The 25,224-nt window shown below is 43.0% G+C and overlaps 1 protein-coding gene across 43 annotated transcripts in view; it reads left to right on the forward strand.

The window, feature by feature from the left end:
• The window catches only part of EIF4G3 (eukaryotic translation initiation factor 4 gamma 3), a 378,821-nt gene that overhangs the window by 338,701 nt on the left and 14,896 nt on the right, over positions 1 to 25,224 (forward strand). For 42 of the 43 annotated variants that reach the window (XM_070079133.1, XM_070079138.1, XM_070079134.1 and 39 more), the window contains 4 exons: positions 3,110 to 3,282; positions 13,570 to 13,695; positions 14,552 to 14,633; positions 17,398 to 17,496. In XM_070079133.1, coding sequence (XP_069935234.1) covers positions 3,110 to 3,282; positions 13,570 to 13,695; positions 14,552 to 14,633; positions 17,398 to 17,496 — 480 coding nt within the window. The remainder of the gene's footprint in view (positions 1 to 3,109; positions 3,283 to 13,569; positions 13,696 to 14,551; positions 14,634 to 17,397; positions 17,497 to 25,224) is intronic. The other variant, XM_070079168.1, reaches the window with a different exon arrangement.

Consider the following 25,224-nt stretch of genomic DNA (forward strand, 5'->3'; position numbering starts at 1 on the left):
AGTGCAGGCATCCCATATGGGCACCAGGTCCTGGCTGCTCCACTTCCAATCCAGCTTTCTGCTATGGCCTGAGAAAGCAGTGGAAGATGGCCCAGGTCCTTGGGCCCCTGTGCCCTCATGGGAGACCCAGGAAAAGCTCCTGGCTCCTGGCTTCGGGTTGGCTCAGCTCTGGCCATTGCAGCCATTTGGGGAGTAAGCCAGCGGATGAAAGACCTCTCTGTCTGTAACTCTATCTCTCAAATAAGTAAGTAAATCTTAAAAAGAGAGAGAGATCATCCATCTGATGGCTCACTCCCCAGATGGCTAAAATAACCAGGAATCGGCCAGGCCAAGGTCAGGCTGAAGACTGAGCCAGGAGCTTCTTCCAGGTTTCCCACATGGGTAGAGGGACCCAAGCACTTGGGCCATCTTCGGCTGCTTTCCCAGGTGCATTATCAGGGAGCTAGATTGGAAGTGGAGCAGCTGGGACACGAACTGGTGCCCATATAGAATGCTGGCATTGCAGGCAGCAGTTTAACCCACTATGCCAAGTTGCCATGCTGAGAAATAAATCTTTCTTCCACCTGTTCACTCCCTCAAGTGCCCACAGCAGTCAGGATTGGGCCAGGCCTAAGCCAGGAGCCAGGAACCAGGAACTCAGTCTGAGTCTCCCACATGGGTAGCAAGAATCCAACCACTGACCGGCGCTGCGGCTCACTAGGCTAATCCTCCGCCTTGCAGCGCCGGCACACCGGGTTCTAGTCCCGGTTGGGGCGCCAGATTCTGTCCTGGTTGCCCCTCTTCCAGGCCAGCTCTCTGCTGTGGCCAGGGAGTGCAGTGGAGGATGGCCCAAGTGCTTGGGCCCTGCACCCCATGGGAGACCAGGATAAGTACCTGGCTCCTGCCATCGTATCAGCGCGGTGTGCCGGCTGTAGCGCGCTGGCCGCGGTGGCCATTGGAGGGTGAACCAACAGCAAAAGGAAGACCTTACTCTCTGTCTCTCTCTCTCTCACTCTGCCTGTCAAAAAAAAAAAAAAAAAAAAAAAAAAAGGGCCGGCGCTGTGGCTCACTAGGCTAATCCTCCGCCTTGCAGCGCCGGCACACCGGGTTCTAGTCCCGGTCAGGGCGCCGGATTCTGTCCCGGTTGCCCCTCTTCCAGGCCAGCCCTCTGCTGTGGCCAGGGAGTGCAGTGGAGGATGGCCCAGGTGCTTGGGCCCTGCACCCCATGGGAGACCAGGAAAAGCACCTGGCTCCTGGCTCCTGCCATCGGATCAGCGCGGTGCGCCGGCCGCAGCGCGCTGGCCTCGGCGGCCACTGGAGGGTAAACCAACGGCAAAGGAAGACCTTTCTCTCTGTCTCTCTCTCACTGTCCACTCTGCCTGTCAAAAAAAAAAAAAGAATCCAACCACTTTGAGCCATCACCTGCTGCCTCCCAGGCTGAACATTAGCAGGAAGCTGGAATGGAGAGCAAAGCTGTGGCTCCAACTCAGGCATTCTGATGTGGGAAGCTGGCATCCCTAGTGGTGTCAACTACTGTACCACTCACCCCCCCCATAATATTTGTATTGACTACTGTATCAATACTAATTTTATTTTGATGTTTAGAGACAAAACTCTAAATGAACTAGCCCAAACCAATGGAAAATGCAGTTTTACATTCTAATACTCTTTCTCTGTAGTTCTGAAATATTTTTAGAGAAGAAGTGAGCATGGAAGAGATGTTAATAAAGTAGCAGAGGGAAAAAGCAGCATCAGTGTGAGACTAAAACCAGCCTTGTTCCTTTTTTTTTTTATTATTATTTTTTGACAGGCAGAGTGGACAGTGAGAGAGAGAGAGAGACAAAGTTCTTCCTTTGCCGTTGGTTCGCCCTCCAATGGCCGCCGTGGCTGGCGCGCTGCGGCTGGCGCACTGCGCTGATCCAATGGCAGGAGCCAGGTACTTATCCTTGTCTCCCATGGGGTGCAGGGCCCAAGTACTTGGGCCATCCTCCACTGCACTCCCTGGCCACAGCAGAGAGCTGGCCTGGAAGAGGGGCAACCGGGACAGAACCCGGCCGCCCCAACCGGAACTAGAACCCGGTGTGCTGGCGCCGCTAGGCGGAGGATTAGCCTAGTGAGCCGCGGCACGGCTAGCCTTGTTCCTTTCTGCAGCCATGTGACTGCCCTCTTCTCGTGCATTTTTCCCTTCAACAGTGTTGCTTTTTTCAAAGATAGAACCAAAAAATTTTGGACTCGGGGCACCAAACAAATTGCAGTAGCTGAATGCAGGGAGTTGCACTCTATGTTGGTGACTCAGTGACCCTGGCTGCCACGATTTTATCCTGCAGACCAAAAACACTGACCTCACCAGATCCCTCCACAGGAAGCACCAGATAATGAGCCCTGTACCACAAAGGCTTCCGACAGGTTACAGTGCTTCGCCATATCACTTAAGTTAACTTTCTGGGGCCGGTGCCATGGCATAGTAGGTTAAGCCTATGCCTGCAGCACCAGCATCCCATATGAGTGCCAGTTCTAGTCCCAGCTGCTCCACTTCCCCTCCGGCTCCCTGCTAATGTCCTGGGAAAGCAGTGGAAGATGGCCCAAGTGCTTGGACCCTTGCACCCACATGGGAGACCCAGCCCTAGCCGTTACAGCCATTTGAGGAGTGAACCAGCAGATGAAAAATCTCTCTCTCCATAACTCTGCCTCTTGGATAAATAAATAAATCCACCTTGCCTACAAAGGAAGACCTTGTAAGTCATTGAAGATTGTGCAGACAGAATAACTTCAGTTGCTACATTAAGGTCTTTGAATTGTGACATTGAATTTCTAGCTCATAATATACCATTTTCAGTTTTTTAAGTGATCATAAAATGGGTAACCATTGTATAGAAAAATGCATTTTCACTCCATTCCTTTAGATGATCTTTAAATTGTTAAGCATATTAGTCCATTAAGATACACCATTAGTTTTTTAATGATTGTTGTCTATATTAGCCTACATTTTACTGAGCTGTATTATGTTAAAAACATGAAAATGAAAACTGTCTTGTTCATGGAGCTTTCTGCTAAGTTTGTCATAAATAAAAGATTTAACATTTCTCTCAACGCCAGATTTTGGAGTAAGCCTTTCTTTACTGTTGAATAGGAAGCCATGCAGTGTGTGGAGGAGCTGAATGCCCAGCACTTACTCCATGTGTTTGTGCGAGTGGGAGTGGAGTCCACACTGGAAAGGAGCCAGATCACCAGGGATCATATGGGCCAACTGCTGTATCAACTGGTGCAGTCAGAAAAACTCAGCAAGCACGACTATTTCAAAGGGTCAGTGCCCGCCTCAAGAGTGCTGTTCAGTTTCTGGGCTCTTGGGTCGTAGTTGATGTTTGAAGATGAAAACTGTGTCCACTGTAACATGTTCATGTGGAATAGTTCTCATAGAGTGATACTGTGCTGGTTTATGTGGTAGCAGTGTATAGATTGTGCTAGGGAATGAAGGTTATCTTCTGGCCTTCAGTGCATTATCATTAGGCCAATACCGTGATGTCAGTATGATCATAGAGAACCCTCGGCCTCAAGGAAACTGAGGCCTGCACCAGCTCATTTACCCATAAACCTCTGCATGGTTTTTCAGGAAAATACTTTTCTTTTGTGAGAAAAATTCTAGAAAATTGACTTACACCTAAAGCCTTATCCTTTTCAGTAAATCATGCTTATTTGGGCCAGAAAGTACTTGTCTGTCTACTCAGACTCCAAAGAAATATATGTGACTCCGTGTTGTTAATGATTGGGTCTATTCCAGGTTGGTTTTGTTGACCCTTGCTAGCAGCTGGTTGGGGAAACCTGGCTGTCGTTAGGGTTACATCCTTTCCTGTCAGATTCTCACGTATTTGGATGCCAACATCATAAGTGCATGAATTGGGTTCTTTGGGGTATAGCCATAGAATCTTCCTGACCTCTGAAAAATCTTAAACCATTAAATCTAAAATAAAAAAATTAAGGTAAAAATTACGTGCAGTGAAAATTTTGCTTTAGGAGCCATATTGTACCAAATAGGAAACAGAATCACACCTTGCACTGACAGGTGCCTATTCTGTGCTAAAGAACTGAAACTCCCTGAGGCCTGGACGTCAAATTCACATCTGCACCTTATAGTCATTTCAGTGTATACTTGGGTATGTACTCACTGAGTCAAATGATGTAAGAATTTTTGTTATTTTAAGTTTTTTTCCTCTTTTTAAATATGTTTTTGACATGCTCATATTCTTACAAACTAAATACACATCCAAAAAACCACCATCTACCTTTCTGTAGTCATTTCAGATATGGCAACCTCTTAGGATAATGTAATGGTTGAGTGTCTCCTAAGTACATTCATTTGGTTTTGTAGGGAATGATGACATTACCTTCAATGTCCTGGAAAATGTATAGCTGCTCCTAGGAACATTAAAAAGTTATTTTTAAGCATTAAGCCAGATTTCTCCAAACTTAGCAGAACTGGCTGCTGTTGCTGGCCTTTAAGGCTACAAGAGTTCCCTCGCTTCAAGAGAAATCTGCAGTTCACTCCAGTATAATGTTAGTAAAAGCAAATGAACTTATCTACAGACCATCACATAAAAAGAACCCCTGCCCTCAGCTCACTTAAAGCTATAGTTTGGCGGTCCCTAGAAACTATGGTTGAAATAACTATTATATCAACTTTGTACGTATATATTATGATGCATTCCCTAGAAAATTCCGGAAATAAAAATGTTAGATTACTATTTACCATTTTATGTCTCTTCAAACTGTACTCAGAAGCTGATTCACGTCTAGAAAGACCCAGAGAAGAATGAGGCGCTTTCATTGACTAGTTGAATTTGTAAGGTATTCGCTGGGTTTCTAGGGTATCTCAGATATTTACATTTCCTTATGTGATTCTCTGAAGAAAACGTGTCCTGTCCAGACATGGTGGCTGTACTTTCATTGGTGGTGGGGGTTTGCTGCTTCTGTCAGTGACCACAGTTGTAACCTTTTATTTAAGTAGAAATGAGATGAACACTTCAGTGTCTCAGCAATTATTGTGCTTTCTTTAACCTTGCTTCCTTCTGCAGCTGTAGACATTGCAGAGGCCCCAGGCCTAGCTTTTGATAGAGACTTGCCCAGGCCATCTTAATACTAAAACCTGTAAAAATTGTACTGTTGTTTCCTAAGTGGAGAATCCTGATAATTAAGTGCCCACCTTTTTCTCAGGTGGAAATGAGAAAGTCCATGTCATTATCCACCAAGAAGCTTCTTGCAAATAGATTAGTATTTCTCAGTCCCTTCTAAATAAAGTCTGAATTATGTCCAGAGAGGCTGTTTCATTGGAGGCACAGAAATGCTCTAGTCTTTGGCCTCTTTAATCTAGGTATGCAAAGATTTCTGTCCTTCTGTAATACTGTGGGGGAATATCTGGAATCAGCCTGTGTGGGTGCTGCTATTGCTTACGTGCCAACTTGTAAGCAGCTGGAGAAGCACGCAGTTTGTCCCTGGATCCCCAGGTCTGTGATGACTGGGGTTTCCTGTGAACCAGCTGTGAATCAGCCATTTCTCCCTACAGTGCTCTTCAGGGCACACACTGCTGCAATGTAATAAAGTAAAAACATTAAATGGACTTTACAAATAAAGTTTAGATCCTTTGGAATTTTCCTTACAAATGCTGTATCAACTGTAAGCACACAGGCGCACGCGCACACACACACCCTTGTGCAAAGACAACATTAAGCAGTCCTCTTGGAATTTTCAGGACTTGAATACCTTTAAGACACAAATTAAGTGGGACCATAAATATGTAGGTAGGAACAAGGTTGTTTAGGCAGTTGCATTTCAAACAGTGTTGATAAGGTCATTTTAGATAATGATTGCAGAAAACTTTAAAAACTGTCTAGTAGAGGTGGATGGGTGTAGTTCACTTTAAGTGACAGCTGGGATGACTTTGAGAACTAAAACAGAGTTGAAAATAGACATGAAATGTGTGCCCTGTGGGAAAGTTGATATACTAATATTTCAGTTTGGAATGTGTTGGAGGGAAGTTCTTTTTTCCCCTTTGACTCTTTGTCTTAAACGTTCATTGCTGCTGATGGCAGTTCTGCCTTGGTAACAGACCTCAAGATACATGCATGCCAAGTTCCAAAGGCAGAACTAGTTAAAGAGGAAGACTCTATTTGTTCTCATAGGTAAGATCTAGTTTAAGTAGCCTTGTTTATAACAGCCCTAGGAAGATGATACTGGGAGTATAAGGCTTGTTTACTTCTTTCTTTTTTTATTTTTTTATTTATTTTTTTAAATTTTTCTTTTGACAGGCAGAGTGGACAGAGAGAGAGACAGGAAGAAAGATCTTCCTTTACCATTGGTTCACCCTCCAGTGGCCACCGTGGCCAGCACACTGTGGCCGGCACGCAGCGCTGATCCGGAGCCAGGAGCCAGGTGCTTCTCCTGGTCTCCCATGGGGTACAGGGCCCAAGCACTTGGGCCATCCTCCACTGCACTCCCGGGCCACAGCAGAGAGCTGGCCTGGAAGAGGGGCAACCGGGAAAGAATCTGGCGCGCCGACCAGGACTAGAACCCGGTGTGCCGGCGCCACAGGCGGAGGATTAGCCTAGTGAGCTGCACCGACAGCCTGCCTCTTTCTATTTATCTCATTTTACCTGTAGTTAGATTCTCTTGTATCAGTCATAATGCTATTTTTTTTTTTTTTATTTTTGACAGGCAGAGTGGACAGTGAGAGAAGGAGACAGAGAGTAAGGTCTTCCTTTTGCCGTTGGTTCACCCTCCAATGGCCGCCGCAGCCGGCGCACTGCAGCCGGCGCACCGCACTGATCCAATGGCAGGAGCCAGGTACTTATCCTGGTCTCCCATGGGGTGCAGGGCCCAAGCACTTGGGCCATCCTCCACTGCACTCCCTGGCCACAGCAGAGAGCTGGCCTGGAAGAGGGGCAACCGGGACAGAATCTGGCGCCCCGACCGGGACTAGAACCCGGTGTGCCGGCGCTGCAAGGCGGAGGATTAGCCTAGTGAGCCGCAGCGCCGGCCCATAATGCTATTTTATTACTCGATTTTCATGATCTCTTCATTGTTTACATAGAGCAAGATTTACATTTTTATTAAGATATAATGTAAATTATGGAAGATGTTGCTGATAATTCTATTTTATTAATGTATATTTTTAAATATTTAAAATTTGTATTTATTAGATGCAGAGAGAGAGCGAGCTCCTAGATGTCCACAGCAACTGAGGCTGGGCCGAGAACTTAGTCTAAGTCTACTGCATGGGCAGCAGGCGCTCATTACTTCAGCCAACTCTGCTGCCTCCCAGGGTCTGCATTCCCAGGAAGCTGGAGTAAAGAGCCAGAGCTGGGTATCAAACCCAAGGACTCCAGTAGTGGGACACGGGTATATTGCTGCTGTCTTAACCACTAGGTCAAATGCCCACCCCTAATATTATATTTAATTGACAAATCATAATTGTATACATTCATGGGGTATAATGTGATGTTTTGATATATGTGTATAATGCAGGATGATTAAGTTAAGCTAATTAACAAATCTACCATTTCATTTGCCATTTCTATAGTGAGACATTTGAAATTTACTCTTCGTTATTTTTAAATATGCAATAACACATTATTATTATTGATTATAGTGAATTTGTGCTGCATGTATTATTCAGCTTTTCCTAATGATAACAAATGTTTGAGACAGGCTAACTTGATAAAGAAAGGTGCTTTATTCTGGCTTACAGTTCTGTAGGTTCACAGACTCAGCATTGGGCAAGTGCATTGGGCCAGCCTCTGCTGCTGACTTTCTCGCTGACACAGTCCTGCAGTGCACAGGGTATGACCTGGCAGAGACAGGGGGTGTGAGTGTCTCCGTGTCTTATCTCTGTTGATCTGTAGTCTCTGTGTCAAGCCACCAGGACCCACCATGGGGTTCACTGCCCTAAGACCTCATCTGATCTTAGTCACTTCCAAGAAGCCCACCTATAAACACCCAAAATTGGATTAATTTTCAACCCTCTTAGTGCTCTTAACTTATGACTTAGGACTTAAACTCCTGCATTAATTTGGGGTCGGTTATTCAAACTATAGCAGTACAGTAGACCTCAAGACTGATACCTCCTCTCTCTGTACCTTTGTATATCCATTGACCAGCCCCCCTGCCTTTTGCCATCCATGACTTCTCCCAGCTCCCTGCCTTTGGTGACCACTGTTCTACTCTCCACTTGTATGAGTTCAGCTTTTTAAGTGAAATGATGAGGTAATTGTCCTTTGGTGTCTAGCTTATTTCACTTAGCCTGATACCTTCCAGATTTATACACATTGTCAGAAATAATAGAATTTCCTTATCTTTTACCTTTTTTATAAAAGCCATGCTAACAAATGAGGTGATAATAGTCTTGTGGATTTTTAATTCACATTTCCATAATGACTAGTGATGCTAAGACATTTTTTTCATGTATCTGTTGGTCAACTGTAACTCTTATCTTCAAATGTCTATTCAGATCCTTTGCCCATCTTTTTTTTCCTTTTAAGATTTATATATTTATTTGAAAGAGTTACAGAGAGAGAGAAAGAGGTGGAGGTGAGGGATCTTCCATCTGCTGGTTCACTTCCCAGATGTCTGCAACGGCCAGGGCTGGGCCAGACTGAAGCCAGGAGCCAGGAGCTTCATCAGAGGCCCAAGCGCTTGGGCCATCTTCCACTGTTTTTTCCAGGCTATTAGCAGGGAGCTGGATAGGAAGTAGAACAGCCAGGATACAAACCAATGTCCATATGGGATGCTGGCATCACAGGTGGCAGCTTTACCCCCTACACCACAATGCCAGCCCCACTCTTGCCTGTCTTAATGAGGTTATTTGTTACCTTGCTTTAGCATTCCTTAAATGTTTTGGATATTAACAGGAGGTGTATGATTACAAGTATTTTCTCCTGTTCTGTGGATTGTTCTTCCTGTTGACTGTTTCCTTTACTGTGCAGAAGCATATTTTTTTCACATTGTCCCATTCGTCTGTTTTTGCTTTTGTTGCCTGTGCTTTCAAGGTCATATCCAAAAAAGTATTGCCCAGTCCAGTGTCATGAAACTTTCCTCCTATATTTTATTCTTATAGTTTTACAGCTGTTTTATGTCTTTAATCAGTTGATTTTTATATGTGGAGTAAGATAAGGATCCAATTTAATTTGGGTTGTTTTTTTTTTTAGACTTATTTATTTATTTGAAAGTCAGAGTTATACAGAAAGAGAGAGAGTCACACAGGGAGAGAGATATCTTCCATCCTCTGGTTCACTCCCCAGATGGCCACAACAGCCAGCGGTGGGCCAGGCTGAAGCCAGGAGCCAGGAACTTCCTCTAGGTCTCCCACATTGGTGGCAGGGGCCCAAGTACCTGGGACATCTTCTCTGCTTTTCTCAGACTATCAGCAGGGAACTGGATCAGAAGCAGAGCAGCCCAGGCACAACCAGTGCCCATGTGGGATGCCAGCATTGCAGGTGGCAGCTTTACCTGCTATGGCACAAAGCCAGCCCCACAATTTAATTCTTCTCAGTGTAATGCTGATCTCTTATCCCACTCAGAGACTCTCCTTTCCCCACTGTTTATTCTTACCGTTCTTGCTGGAAATCAATTAAGTATAAATTCATAGTTTCTTTCCTTTTTTAAAAAAATAAAGATTATTTATTGATTTGAAAGGCAGAGGGAAAGAAGAGATCTTCCATCTGCTGGTTCACTCCTCAGATGGCTGCATAGCCATGGCTGGGCCCGGACGTAGCCAGGAGCCTGGAACGCTTTTCTGGGTCTTCACCTGGGGCCAGGTACCCAAGCACTTTGTCCCATCCTCTGCTGCACATTCTCAGGGGACTGGATCAGAAGTGGAGCAGCCAGGACTCAAAACGGTGCCCAAATGAGATGCTGACCTTGCAGGGCCAGCTGAACCCACTGCTCCACGACACCGGCTCCTTTTTCTGGACTTTCTATCTTGTTCCTTTGTTTGATACGTCTTTTTCTTAGGTCAGTCCCATGCTGTTTTGATTACAATTACTTTATAATATATTTTGAAATCAAAATTCAGGATCTTTTATGGTTCCATGCGAAAAATACATGGGAATTTTGACAGGGATAGCATCGAAGCTGTAGATTCACAGATCATGATTAGGCAGGCCCTATTGATTCAGCCTCTGGTGATGTTGTTCTTGCTGGCAAAGTCTCAAGGTGGCACGGCCATCACGTAGGTAGTATAGACATTTTAGCAATGTTAATTCTTGCAATCCATGAGCACAAGATATTTTTCCTTTTAATTGTGTTTAATTTCTTTCATCAATTTTTTTAACATTTCCAGTACATGATAGCTCTTCCATCTCCTTGGTTAAAATTTATACTTAATAGGAGAGCATTTGTTTCAGAGGTTAACACGCCACGCAGATGCCTGCATCCCGCATCAGAGTCCCTGGGTTAAAGTCTCGGCTCTGCCCATTCCAGCTTTTGCTGATGCACATGCTGGAAGGCAGCAGCTGATAGCTCAAGTGCTGGGATCCCTGCCACGCATATGGGAGACCTGAAGGAAGTGCCAGGCTTCTGGCGTCAGCCTGACCCAACCCAGCTGTTGGCCAGCATTTGGGGAGTGAATCAAGCTGAACGCTCTCTGTCTCTCTCACTCTTTCTGTCTTTCAAATAAAGTGAAAATAAATAAATTTTTAAAAATCAAAGCTAAGTTGTGTTTTAGCTTTTGGAAATGGGATTATTTTCCTAATTTTTTTCTCAAATCATTTGTTATTAGTATCTAGATATGCTCTTGTTTTCTCTGCACAGTCTAATCAGTGTGATGATCACTGGTGCTGATTTTATCCATGTAGTCCATTGGCTGTGATGTGCTGCATACCAAGAGGCAAGGGTGTGTTGTGGCTTTGTTTCATTTGTCAGCCTGTAGAAAATGCATACTGTGCAAAGCATTGTTAGAGGCTACACAGTAGTGCAAAGACATAAAGACAAATGTCTATGAGCTTCTGTGCACCTAGGATTTTTTTTTTAATTTTACAAAAGGATTTAGGAACTATACACTTATAAAAATTAAGTCTTTTGGAGGTTTGCTCTGCCAAATGTCCCAGTGTGAACTGACTGACGAAGTAGAAAACAAGGCAAAAATATGTGTATCTTTTGTGGTAATACAAAATGAAAGTAACAGACCCATGGCGGAAAGACCAGAATAGCTACAATTGCCTCTTGGCTCATTAAACAGCTTAATGTACATCACTGGCCTACGGAACATGAATTGACAGAACCGAGTGATTAACCCAGAAATCCTGCAGTCCAGCCAGATTGCATACCTTCAGTGGCACATTAACTGAGCTGAAAGTGTGCACATAATGAGTGAAGAGTCAAATATGTGTTGTACAGCAAATAGACGTCAAATTCTGCAAGCTGTGAGGTCCGAAAATTAGCATTAAGGATTCGTGATAGCCAGAGTTAGATAATGGAATGGAGCTGCAAACTGCTTTGAAGTGGCAGGTTTAGAAAGGTGGCCCTCCCCGATGGTGGTGGCTCTTTTCAGGTTTCAAGTTTTCATGAAATGTAGGTCTCTGGGCTGAGTGGCACACTCTAACTGGAATCTACAGTAGAAAAGCAGAAATTGTCCAAATACAATGATCTAAAAGGATTTGAATACAAATAGCACCTGCTTTTCATTGCTTCATTCGTCTCTCCCTTGGTGTTTCCATAGTGGTTAGTGAAGCCAAGTATTTTTTCATGTACCTATTGACCATTTATTTGTATTTCTTCTTTTGAGAAATGTCTGTTCAGGTCCTTTGCCCACCTTTTTTTTTTAAAGATTTATTTATTTGAGAGGCAGAGAGAAAGGTCTTTCATCTGCTGTTTCACTCCCTAGTGGGCCACAAAGGCCGGAGCTGCGCCGATCTGAAGCCAGAAGCCAGGAGCTTCTTCCAGGTCTCCCACGTGGGTGCAGGAGCCCAAGGACTTGGGGCCATCTTTCACTGCTTTCCCAGGCCATAGCAGAGAGCTGGATCAGAAGTAGAGAAGCTGGAACTCGAACCAGCACCCATATGGGATGCCAGCATTGTAGGTGGCAGCTTTAACCACTACGCCATAGCACCCTCCTCATTGCCCACATTTTTAATCAAATTTTTTTTCTTGCTTTTGAGTTGTTTGACTTGAAATTATGTTTAGGTCTCCAATAGTTAAATTCGGATTTGTTTCTATACTTTTTAATATGCTATATGTTAGAATAACTAACAAAATCTTAAACTATTTGTTTATACTTTTTTTTTTAAAGATTTATTCATTTGAAAGACCAGAGACAGGGAGAAGTTTGTCTCCATCTGCTGGTTCACTCCCCAAATAGCTGCAACAGCCAGGACTGGTCCAGCAGAAGCCAGGGGCGAGAAACTCCATCCAGATCTCCCACATGGGGGCAAGGGCCCAGTGTCTGCTGCCTTCCCAGGCACATTAACAAGAAGCTGGATCTTCGGAAGGGGAGTAGCTTGGACTCGAACCAGCACTCCCATATGTGATGCCACTCTGCCAAGCAATGGCTTAAGCCCCTAATTTGTACTCTTGAATGAATAGCTATGATTCTCAGCCCTAATAAAACTATGGAGCTTTTGTTATTTGTCTTTCCAAATTATATTTCATTCCCAAACTTTACACTGAGAAATGTTTATACTTCATAGCGCAAAAACCCAAAACCATTAACTTTCTTTTTAAAGGTATAATAGTTTATAGCATGTAGTAGTAGTAGTGTTAATAATGTGTCAAACTCTTTTATATCCATCTAGTTTATTTCTTGATAAGATATTCAATGATGAGGATTTTTGTCTTTTTTACTCATTTTTATTTTATTTGTGAGGCAGACAGAAAAAAAGAAACAAACAGAGAGTACTCCCATCCCCTGACCCACTACCCAAATGCCTGGGGCTGGGCCAGGCTGACATCTGGAGCTTGGAACTCAATCCAGGCTCCCTCTCATCCCCATGAATGGCAGGGCCCTAACCACTTGAACCCTCACGTGCCAACTCCCAGGATTTTCATTAGGAGGAAGCTGGAATTAGGAACAGAGTTAGGTCTCAAATCCAGACTCTTAAGTATGGCATATGAGTATCCTAACCAGTGTTCTACCACCCGGTCAGACACTTGCTGCGTTTTTCTCTTGTGTCTGGTCTGCCATGGAAGTGTCTTGTCAGTGCCTCTGAGGTTATCATATTCTACTGTGTCAAGGATTCTTTGTAGATTTGGAGTAAAATTGGATCGCCATTCCCCCAGAACCTTACGTGTCTGTCTGTTTTCATCATTTAACTTAAAGGTCACTTCCATACAGAGGTATTTTCTGACTACCCTGTGGTCCCATAGCTTGTATTCTTCAGAGTATATTGCCATGTTTGCAAGTATGCTTTTGTCTATTCCATTTTTTTTCTCTTCCAGACTAATACAAAATTTAAGAAAACAGTTGATTGGTTACTGGTTGTGTTATGCCTAGGCCAGTGCCTAACATAGTGGGTTAATATACATTGGTTGCTTGATTTTTGATATCTTCATTTAATCTTAACTTTTGAATTACATTTACATGTTAATGTTTTCCCTGCTGTTTTTCAGTTTCTCAGAAACCTTAGAATTAGCAGATGACATGGCCATTGATATTCCCCATATTTGGTTGTACCTTGCTGAACTGGTTACCCCCATGTTAAAAGAAGGCGGAATCTCCATGAGAGAACTTATTGTGTAAGTTATCCTTGTTGCATGTATATCAAGTTCATTTGACACAAAACTCATCAGCCAGCTGTCTGGCATAGTGCCTCCCCCTTACTGCCCTTGGAGCCTGGTGTCTGCAGCCAGTGACTCTTTTAGACCTCTGATTTTACTGAAAAGACATGACATTATACTAAAGCTCTAGTGGAGACCACGTGACAATATGTAGTCTATAGACCGTAGCAGTTAACTGTAGCAATGTCCCCAGAATCATATAACTGGAAGATGATTCTCTCTGGAAACTTAATGTTACTCTGACTTTTTGTTTGTCATTACTCCAATACTATAAGAAGTTACATCCTCACAATGTAGCCTGTCAGACTGTGGCACCCACATACCACATGCTCATGATTCTAATCAAAGGAACTGAGCTCTCAGACATTCCTAGATTTGGACATGAGTGGAGAACTGATGCTGCCTCCTATAGACCAGCAGTTGCCATACTTTGTTCAAAACATTAGTGTTTCTCTCAACAACTGTGTATGTAGTCAGATTCTGCACACACTGTGTTCCTTTTCTGTGACATTCACAAAACATACTGCAGAACATTAAAGATGATGAGAATCTTAGGGTACAACAAAGCACAAATATAAATCCTGGAGTCCCCTTTAGCTTCTCCGTGAAGCATAAGGTGAGCTGCTAGTTTCTGAACTCCCCAAAACAGTGTAGACCACGTCCCGGAGGCTTGCTGCTGCTATCTGGATGGCATGGAATGTGTGGGGTATTTTGTTTTGTTTTTTTCGGTGGTGGGGGGAGCACATATTGTTTACCTGCTGTTCTAGAACAGAGAACTTCAGAAGTACTTAATCTCTGTTCCTATCTTTTACAGAGAATTTAGCAAACCTTTACTTCCTGTTGGAAGAGCTGGGGTCTTGCTTTCTGAAATATTGCACCTTCTATGCAAACAAATGGTGAGTGTTAAACTGTGTGTCAGACTCAGCAGCATGCTAGCCAGGGCAGTGGTCCTGATCCTGCACTCTCTGTGAATAGCATATCTCTGTGCAAGTAACTCCATCTCCTTTTATCCTCTGAAGAAAAGAGTAAGGTCTCCGCTTCAACCTAGCCTCTTTCTGAGGTATATTTGTCCTGTTGACTAATATCTTGAGAAAGAACTGTCTAATCTCACCTAAATTTGGTAAATTCTAAATAATTTCAAAAGTATGTTTTATTTGCTGTTGGTAATTTTGTCTTCTCTTAAAACAAAATGGCTCTACTATTTATCCTTTCCAGTAAGTTTCAGTAAAAACTAACCTGCTTTTTCAGAGTAAGGATAATCATAAATAGTCTTATTTTGGCATCATAGGCTGGTAATCTAATTAGAAATGGGTGGCACCAATGATTCCACAGGATGAGATTCTAAAGTTAAATTTATTTGAATTTTTTTAAGATCTCTTTTTTTTTTTATTTGAAAGGCAGAGTTACAGAGAGGCAGAGAGAGAGACAGAGAAAGAAAGAGAGAGGGAGGGAGGTCAGTCTTCCATCCTCTGATTCACTCCCCAGATGGTCACAATGGCCAGAGCTGAGCCAATTCGAAGCCGGGAGCCAGGAGCCAGGAGCTTCTTCCAGGTCTCCCATGTGGGTGCAGGGGCCCAAGGACTTGGGCCATCTTCTACTGCTTTCCCAGGCCACAGCAGAGAGCTGGACTGGAAGTGGAGCAGCTAGGATTCAAACTGATGCCCACATGGGATGCCGGCACTGCGGGTGACAGCTTTACCTGCTACACCACAGCATCAGCCCCAAATTTATTTTAGCTTAATAAATATTTACCATACAATACTGTATACTAGCTTGTCAGCTTCAAGAATCTATAGAAAAAAGTATCTAAGCCATAATTTCTTTCTTTCTTTTTCTTTCTTTTTTTTTTTTTTTTAATTTGAGAGGCAGTGAGACAGAGAGCTATCTCCCGTCCACTGATTAACTTCCCAAATGCATGCAACAAGCTATGGCTGGGCTGGACTGGAGCCGAAGCTGCAGTCCAGGACTTCAGTCCACATCTCCCATGTGGGTGGCAGGAACCCGATTACTTGAGCCATCGCTGCTGCCTTCACGTGTTTACATTAGCACAAAGCTGAAGTCAGGAGCCAGCATTGGGAATCAAACCCATGTGCCCCAGTGTGGGACATAGACCATAACTTGTGTCAACCTCTAGACTAAATGCTCACCCCTAAACCTACAATGTCAAGAGTGTGGGAGTGCTCTACTAGAGGTCTAAGAGGTTTGGGGAATTGTGGCATTACAAAGAAGATGAGAGATATCAAAACAAAATAGAATTCACAGTGAAGATTCTAGAGTGATTTCTGACTTAATTCAAACCTGAATCAAAAGTACTAGGGTGATTATTTCAATTTTTTTAAAAGATTTATGTATTTATTTGAAAGAGTTACTGAGAAAGAGAGAAGACAGAGAGAGAGGTCTTCCATCCGCTGGTTCACTCCCCAAATGGCCACAATGGCCAGGTCCAGGCCAAGCCACACCAGGAGGCAGGAGCTTCTTCCAGGTCCCCCACTTGGGTGCAGGGACTCACAGACTTGAGCCATCTTCCACTGCTTTCTCAGGTGTATTAGCAGGGAGGTGGATCAGAAGTGCAGCAGCCAGGACTCAAACAGCTCCCATATAAGATTGCCAGCACTATAGCAGCAGCTTAATCTACTGTGCCACAGCACCAGCCCGTATTTCAATCTTTTATAGGCATTCATTAAAAATAAAAAATTCATTGCTTCATTTCTCCCTCTGAACTTAGAATTCTTACTCCATATGTGAAATCATTTTCATAGAAAGATGCGCTAAATAGCCTCATCCCTTGTTCCAATTAATTATCTAATTGTTAATAATATTATTTGCTTAATGGCACTAGAATTTTTACTGAACTCTAGTCTTTATGTTCAAATTTCCTTTATTTCCTGTCTACTTAACTTCAGTCTTTATTTACAACTCAAATGCTTGTTAGCTTTTTATTTGTAGATACAGAATGCAAATTTCTATTTCTAAATGATACCAGATTCTCACAGCCTGAGTTCAAATTCTGGCTCCACCATGTGATCAGCTGCTATGCTTGGGAGAAGTGTCCTGTAAAATACAGTTGACCTCTGTAAAATGCCTGCAAGATGACAACCACAACCCAAAGCCATGCATTTTCCCTTCTTCTGTGACTCTGTTCAGACAGTGGACTTGTGTACTTTCTCCCATTTTTTTCAAGTTGTCTCAACTTCACACTTCTTGCCTTTGCAACACTTCTCATTCCTGGTTCAGGAGCAGCAAGGACCTTAGGCATTCTCCCACCGGGCAGTATAATCATGATCTGCTGTGGAGATGGATGCCAGGGAGGCTGCTGAGTGACTTTGATGGCAGATATGTGCGGAGCTATCTAGGAAAAGGGATACTATCACATGTATAGACTCTGTGTTGTGGTGATTCTGTTCATAACTGGCTTGCACTTTCTACCAGTCATCTGGCAAATGAGTCATTGACCCTTAAGCAGCTGTAGTTAAGTCATCACCATTATACTTACATGCAGCCAGGCATCTCAGTCTGATAGTCAAGACTCCTGAGAGATCAACTTCACATCAACAGGGAAAAGTGTGATTTGTAGGGTTCCGTTCTCTTGACTTCAAGCAGGCCCTTTCTTCTTCCTCTTCCAATGTGAAAGTAAATGGATTGGACTTACCTTTGTTTTAGAGCCATAAGAAAGTGGGAGCCTTGTGGAGGGAGGCTGACCTCAACTGGATGGACTTTTTACCAGAAGGGGAAGATGTACATAATTTTCTCTTGGAGCAGGTGAGTGAGAACAAGGCTTGCATTCTCCTGTTTAATATAAATTGGTCTATTTTATGAGAGGAAGTGATGGCAGTGTCATTAGTATTCCAGTCATTAACATTATCTGAATCGTGGTCAAGATGTCATTTTATGTTCATGGTTTTTGGATTTTTTTTGGTGGGTGATGGGTTGGATATTAGATTTTATTTGAGAGATAGAGAAAAAGAGAGCTCCCATCCACTGTTTACTACCCGAATGCCTGCAATGGCTGGGATTGGACCAGTGCTGAAGCCTGGAGCCAGGAACTCAATACAGGTCTCCCGTTGAAGGGCAGGAACCCAGTTACCTGAGCCATCACTGCCTCCCAGGGTCTGCATTAGTGGAGTTAGAATCAGGAGCCAGAGCACCCCAGTTTGGACTCAAGATGTGTCTTACCCACTGGGCCACACACCTGCCACTGTGTTCCTGCTTACAGGCCTGTCCAACTGCATGGTCATTAGAAGATGGATTCAAAATAAAAGAAGGGGCCAGTGTTGTGTCACAGCAGGTTAAGCCACTGCTTGGAATACCCACATCCCATAATGGAGTGTCAGTTCAAGCCCCAGTTGCTCTGCTTCTGATCCAGCTTCCTGCCAATATTGCTGGGAGATGATGGCTCAAGTACTGACACCCATGTGGGAGACCCATTTGGAGTTCCTGGCTCAAGGCTTCAGCCTGGCCCAGCCCTGGCAGTTGCAGCCATATGAACCAACAGTTGGGCAATCTGTACCTCTCTCTGTTACTCTGCCTTTCAAATAAATAAATAATTTTTAAAAAGTCATATCATTTGAAATTTTTTTAAAAATATTTTAGGGGCTGGTGTTGTGGCATAGTGGGTTAAGCCACAGCCAAAGACAACAGCATTCTATTTGGGCACCAGTTTGAGTCCTGGCGTCCCCGCTTCTGATCCAGCTCCCTACTGGTGTGCTTGGGAAAGCAGCAGAGGATGGCCCAGGTACTTGGGTCCCTGCACCCATGTGGGAGACCCAGATAAAGCTCATGACTCCTAGCTTCAGATTGGCCCAGCTCCAGCTGTTGCAGCCATTTGGAGAGTGAACCAGCTGGGTAGAAGATCTTGCTCTGTCTGACAGCAAATGGAAGTTTTCCCCCTCCCCCTCCCCCTCCCCCTCCCTCTCCCCCTCCCCCTCCGCCTCCTCCTCTGCCTTTCCCTCTCTGTAACTCTGCCTTTCAAATAAATAAACCTTTTTTAAAGAAACTTTAAAAGATTGAATCACACTTTGACAACCAGCTGTGTGTCTCAGTAAATCAGAAGTGAAATCAATTATTAAGGCAGAAATACAGGAACTAAAGTCATGAGCCTCTGATCCCCGAGAGCAGGCAGAAGCAACAAGAAGTCATTCTGTGATTAAAGCAGCGCAGACGCTCCCTCCATGGTAGAGGATCAGCAGCAAGCCCACCACTTGAAATTCTGAAGATGCGTAAGTGCAAGAAATAGACAGTTTTACAAGCCAGAACTTAACTAGCCTGCCTGTTGGTTAGTAATTAGATCCACAAAGCAGAGTCCCCATAATTGATCCAGTCTGATCTTAAACAGGGAATTGTGGGAGGTCAAAGGAAAGCATAAAACTATCAAACTGAGAAAAATGACAGAAATAAATCAGAATTCTGAAAATGACTCCGTTAAATCAAAATCCTAAAACATAGGAGGGGAACTGAAGCTAAGGTTGCCAACAAAATTAGTAGTAAGGAGAGAAAAAAAACTAGGTAAAAGGAAAAAATGAAATCTAAAAATTGCTATTTTTAAAGAATTTATTTTTATTTGAAATGCATAGTGACAGAGAGAGAAAGAGAGGAAGAGGGATCGTCCATCTGCTGGTTCACTCCCAAAATAGCTGCAATAACTGGGGCTGAGCCAGGCAAAAGGCAGGCAGGCACCTGGAAGTCCATCTGAGTCTCGTGTAGGTGGCAGGGACCTAAGTGTTTGGGCCATCTGCTGCTGTCTTCCCAGGCACGTCAGCAAAGAGCTGAATCAGAAGCAGAGCAGCAGGAAGTTAAACTGGCCCTCTACATGATATGTTGACACCACAGGTTACCCACTGTGCCACAATGCCAGCCCCTAAAAATGACTTTAAAGTATATTATTCTGAATACTTATATTAGTTTGCTGTGTATTTTGGCTGTATTCTAGACACACTAAAGAACATTTCTTTCTCAATCTAATTCTACATTTAAAATAAGTAAATAAATACATCTTTTAAAAAAAATACCTTGCACAAAACATAATTTCTGATGCATTCCTGGCCTATGAAGTCAAGTGCATGAGAACAAGCAGAAGATAAATGGTACCCAAAGACTTGAGGTAGTAGAATTTTTACTCAGAATATAAAACAACACTCTAAAAAAAGAGAATCACCAAATGAGCCAACAACAAGAGTCTAATCAAAATACCTGGAGAGCCCTGGGGAGAAAAAAACTAGGTAAGATTTATGAGATGTGAGACCTGGAGGATTGAATGAGAGTCTCATTGAACCCCAGGAAAAAAATGAAAATGAATGGAAAACAAGCAGTGTTTGAAATGACAGTGGCTAAGATTTTTTTGGAACAGATAAAATACATGAATCTATAATGAACCATCCATATATGCCATGCAGGCTGGTTATATTTTAGTGAAATTGCATCATACTAAAGACAAAAGATTTCAAAGAAACTAGAAATAAGAAGTCTTCCACCCTCTGAAAAAAACAGACTGCAATAGCAACACGAAAGCCAGAAGCTGGTGGAATAATCAGAGTGCTGAGAGAATAGCAGTCCGTCTGGAATTGTCTCCTCAGCCACAGTAGCCAGCAAGAATGAAGGCAGCGCACACTGAGAAATTCAGGAACGTGATTCTCAGTCACCTACGGATCAAGGGAGAAGCAGAACAGATACTAGAAAAATACTCGAATCATATGAAAGTGGAAACACAGCAAATCAAAATGTGTGAGATGCAACCAGAGCTGGACTTACAGGGAAATGGTTATCATGGTTATCACTGAAGCATCTGTGCTTAGAAAATAATAAGTCACAAATCAGAGACCTCAGCTTCAGTCTTAAGAAATTAGGAAAAAAGTAACAGCAAATGAAAGTCAAAGAATATATTAAAAAAGGAAATAATAAAGTTCACGTTAAAGATCAGTGAAACGGAAGACAATAGAGGAAGATCATTAGAGTCAAAAGCTTTTTTTTTTTATAAGTTCTCAACAAAAAAACTACAAACCATAGCATCATTGAAGTACAGTTCATAGCAGTGGGTGTTGTGGCACAGCAGGTTATGCCTCTGTTTGAGGTGCCCATATCCCATATTGTGGTGCAGATTCGAGTCCTGGTTACTCTGCTTCTGATCCAGCTTCCTGCCAATGCACTGGGAGGCAACAGATGATGGCTTAAGCACTTCAGTTCCTGCCAATCATGTGAGAGACCGGGATGGAGTTCCTAACTCTCAGCTTCATCTCAGTGCAATCTTTCCTATTGCTGCCATCTTGGGAATGAATCAGCAGATGAAAGATCTCTTGCTCTCTCTCTCTCTCTCTCTCTCTCTCTCTCTCTCTTTCTCTGTGTCTCTCTCTTACACACACATATTATCTCTTTCAAACAAAACATGAAGCAGAATGGTTCATTCACAGGAAGAAAAACTAATAGAAAACAACACAGGGCAAGCCTACATTAATGTTCTTAAATGTGCTTATAAATTGTTGAAGGAACCATGGACAAAGAGCTAAAGGAAATCGGGAGAATGATTATGAACAAATAGGGACTGTCAGTAAAGGCGTTTGGCACAGTGGTGAGGTTACCACGTGGGACACCTGCATCCTGTATCAGGAGTGCCTGGTGGAGTCTGTCTCCTCTGCTTCCAATCCAGCTTCCTGGATGTGCACTTTGTCAGGCAGCAGGTGATGGCTCAAAAATTTAGGGCCCTGCCACCCACTTGGGAGACCCAGATGAAGTTTCTGGGCTCCAGGCTTTAATCTAGCCCCTCTCTGACTGTTGTGGCATTTAGGAAATGAAGCAGCAGATGGAAGATCCCGGTCTGTCTCTTCTGTCTCTCAAATAAAATAAAAATAAATAATAATTTTAAAAAGAAAAATAAGAATTATAACAAGAAAATAAATAGCAGTTCTCAAGTTTAAAATGTATGATGGCTGAAGTGAAAAATTACCTAGGGAGATTCATCAGAAGATTTGAACAATTGAGGAAAGAATCAACAAACTTGAAGATGGAGAATTGAAATTGTTCATTCTGAGGAATAGAAAGAAAAAAAGAATCAAGAAAAATGTACAGAACCTAAGGAACCTATGAGACACCATCATTCATAACAACTTACACATATTATGGGGTCTCAGAGAAGACAAAGATAAGGGAAAGAAAAATATTCAAGAACATAGTGACTGGAAACTTCCCAAGATTTAAAGAAAAGACATGAATTTATATGTCCTGGAATGTCAATAAATTCCAACAAGGATAAATTTTTCTGAGATCCCTGCCATGGCATATATATAGGGAGAGAGAAAATAAATATTTTTAAAAGATTTGTTTATTAATTTGAAAGGCAGAGTTAAAGAGAGGCAGAGAAAGAGAGAAGTCTTCATCCACTGGTTCACTCCCGAAAGGGCCGCAACAGCCAGAGCCAGGGCCGATCTGTAGCCAGGAGCCAAGAGCTTCTGGGTCTCCCATGCAGGTGCAGGTGAAGGTGAGCAGTCTTCTACTGCTTTCCCAGTACCTAGCAGAGAGCCGAATTGGAAGTGGAGCAGCCGGGTCTCGAACTGGCGCACATATGGGATACCAGCACTGCAAGTGACAGTTTTACCCATGTGCCACAGTGCCGACCCTCCTATGTGATTTTAAAAGTAAAGTCACAAAATAATAAGTCTCTGTTAATATGCAGTATATAAAGATATAATTTATGACCCCAAAAAACCTCAGAAAGATTGTTCCACATATGATTACCATATGACTCTGCAATTCTGTTTCTAGGTATATAGTGAAGAAAAATGAAACTATATGACATCTTGTATCAATGTGAGATAAACCTAGATTCAGATTTCCATTTTCTACCACTTAATATGTGAGTTTAAGTATTAACATTTTTTAAAAGATTTTTATTTATTTATTTAATTGAGAGGCAGAGTTACAGAGAGGCAGAGAGAGAGAGAGAGTTCTTCCATGTACTGGTTCACTCCCCCAAATGGCCACAGTGGCCAGAGTTGGGCCAATCCAAAGCCGGAAGCCAGAAGCTTCTTCCAGGTCTCCCATGCAGGTGCAGGGGCCCAAGGACTTGGGCCATCTTCTACTGCTTTCCCAGACCATAGCAGAGAGCTGGATTGGAAGTGGAGCAGCCAAAACTTGAATCAGTGCCCTTATGGGCTTTACCCACTACTCCAGGGTGCCAGCCCAAGTATTAACTTTTATTCTTAGATTCCTCACCTATAAAATGCTAATAATGCCTATCTTGTAGAACTTTTGTGGAAATTAAAATGATTACTAAGCTTACAGAGGTTCTCAATAAATTATGGGGGTAGGTGTTTGGCTTAGCAAGTAAAATGCTCCTAGGGGATACCCACATCCCATCTCCCAACAGCTGAGCTCATATATGTCCCTGCTCCAGATTCCTGATTCTGGATAATGCACACCTAGGAGGCAGCACTGATGCCTCAAGTGGGGTCCCTGCCTTCATGTCAGATCAGCCTAGATTCAGATTTCAGTTTTCTGCCGCTGAATATGTGACTTCATGTATTAACTTGACTTTTCTAAGTCTTAGCCCTCATGAGAGATAGGGATTGCATCCCCGGCTCTGGGCTTAAAGCGTGCTGAGCGTTCGGAGGGTGAACCAGCAGATGGGCACTGTCTCTCTATCTCTTCATCTCTATCTCTGTGTCTCTGCCTCTCAAAAATCTGAAGTTAGGGATGTAATTGTTCTAATAAAACTTTTTAAAAAGCATTCAAACCAGTGCGGCCTTTACAGCGTGGACTTCCGTGTCCTAACGTCCAGCTGTGACGCTCTTCTGGGAACCAGAGTGTCAGGCAAGGAGCCATGGAGAACACGTGTCGTCTGCAGAGTCAGAGCCGAGCCTTCCTGGTACCAAGTTCAGATGACTTCTGGAGAAACACAGGGGTTTTGAGAAATATTTCTCTCCAGCAACCAGTATAAACTTAAAAGCTCACCACTGACTCCTTTGATAGTGGCAAAGCCTTTTATGTTCCATTTTTTTCATATTTCATTAACAGTGTGCCTCATTTTGTTGTTAATTGCTGACAAATTATTTTTATGGATTTGGTAGTTGGTTAAACAGGTATTCTGTGTATGTATAGTAACACTTTGCTACATTAGAATTCATTTGAAGAATGTTTCAAGGTTGTGAAAAACCTGCTGCCCATTCACAAGAGTTTACAGCCATTGTGTTGTGCTTTTGTGTGTATATTGGAATGTGAAGGGTAGCATATTTAATTTACCAACATTGAATCAGAATAATTGCAGTACTGAAATGTTTCTAAAACTGTGTAGGCTTTGTTTTAAATCTTTGTCAAGGGGCCAGCACTGTGGCGCAGTGTGTTAACGCCCTGGCCTGAAGCACTGGCATCCCATATGGGCGCCAGTTCAAGACCCGGCTGCTCCTCTTCCGATCCAGCTCTCTGCTGTGGCTTGGGAAAGCAGTTGAAAGGACTTGGGCCCCTGCATCCATGTGGGAGACCCAGAGGAGGCTCCTGGCTCCTGGCTTCAGATCCGCGCAGCTCCAGCCTTTGTGGCCATCTGGGGAGTAAAGCATCAGATGGAAGACCTCCCTCCCTCTCTCCCTCTCTTCCTCTCTCCCTCTCTCCCTCTTTCCCTCTCTCTCTCTCTCTCTGTCTACCTCTCCTCTCTCTGTGTAACTCTTTCTAATAAGTAAATAAATAAATCTTTAAAAGTAAATAAATAAATAAATCTGTCAAACAAATTGATGGGAATTATATACTACTATACTTCTAATGATTATGTGCCTATTTTAAAATTTACATAATGTGAGTAGGTCAAACATCTGTTTATTTGATTTTTTTTAAGTTTTTTTTTTTATTAATTTATTTGAGAGGTAGAGTTACAGACAGACAGGGACAGACAGAGAGAGAGATCTTCCATCCACTGGTTCATTTCCCAGATGGCCACAATAGCCAGAGCTGAGCTGATCCAAAACCAGGAGCCTGGACTGTCTTCCGGTCTCCCACGCAAATGCAAAGGCCCAAGTACTTGGGCCATCTTCCACTGCTTTCCCAGGCCATAGCAGAGAGCTGGATCAGAAGAAGAGCAGAAAGGACACAAACTGGCACCTGTACGGGATGCTGGTGCTGCAGGCCAGGGCTCAGCCTGCTATGCCACAGCACCGGCCCTGATCATTGGTTTTAACCTTTGCCTATTTTCCTGCTGTACCGTGAGCTACTGACTTTTTATTTGTTGTCCTCTTTATTGCATGAAGACATTAAGTATTTGATTATAATATAAATTTAAAATGTTACCTCAAAAATAATAAATAAAGCATTAAGTTGGAAAAAAATCTGTATGGGGAAACATCATTTAGAAGATATTATGTAAGTGGTAGAAGCAAAACAGTGAGATACAAAGTTCAGAATTAAAGTGGGTTTACTTTGGTGATTGGGGGTAGGATATAGGAATATACAGAGTCTTTAGGGGAGTTGGAGAAAACCTGTATGAATAATCACTTAACATTTTATTCTTTATAGTTT

Source organism: Oryctolagus cuniculus, chromosome 7 (genome assembly GCF_964237555.1).
Source record: "Oryctolagus cuniculus chromosome 7, mOryCun1.1, whole genome shotgun sequence".
NCBI classification, from domain to species: domain Eukaryota; kingdom Metazoa; phylum Chordata; class Mammalia; order Lagomorpha; family Leporidae; genus Oryctolagus; species Oryctolagus cuniculus.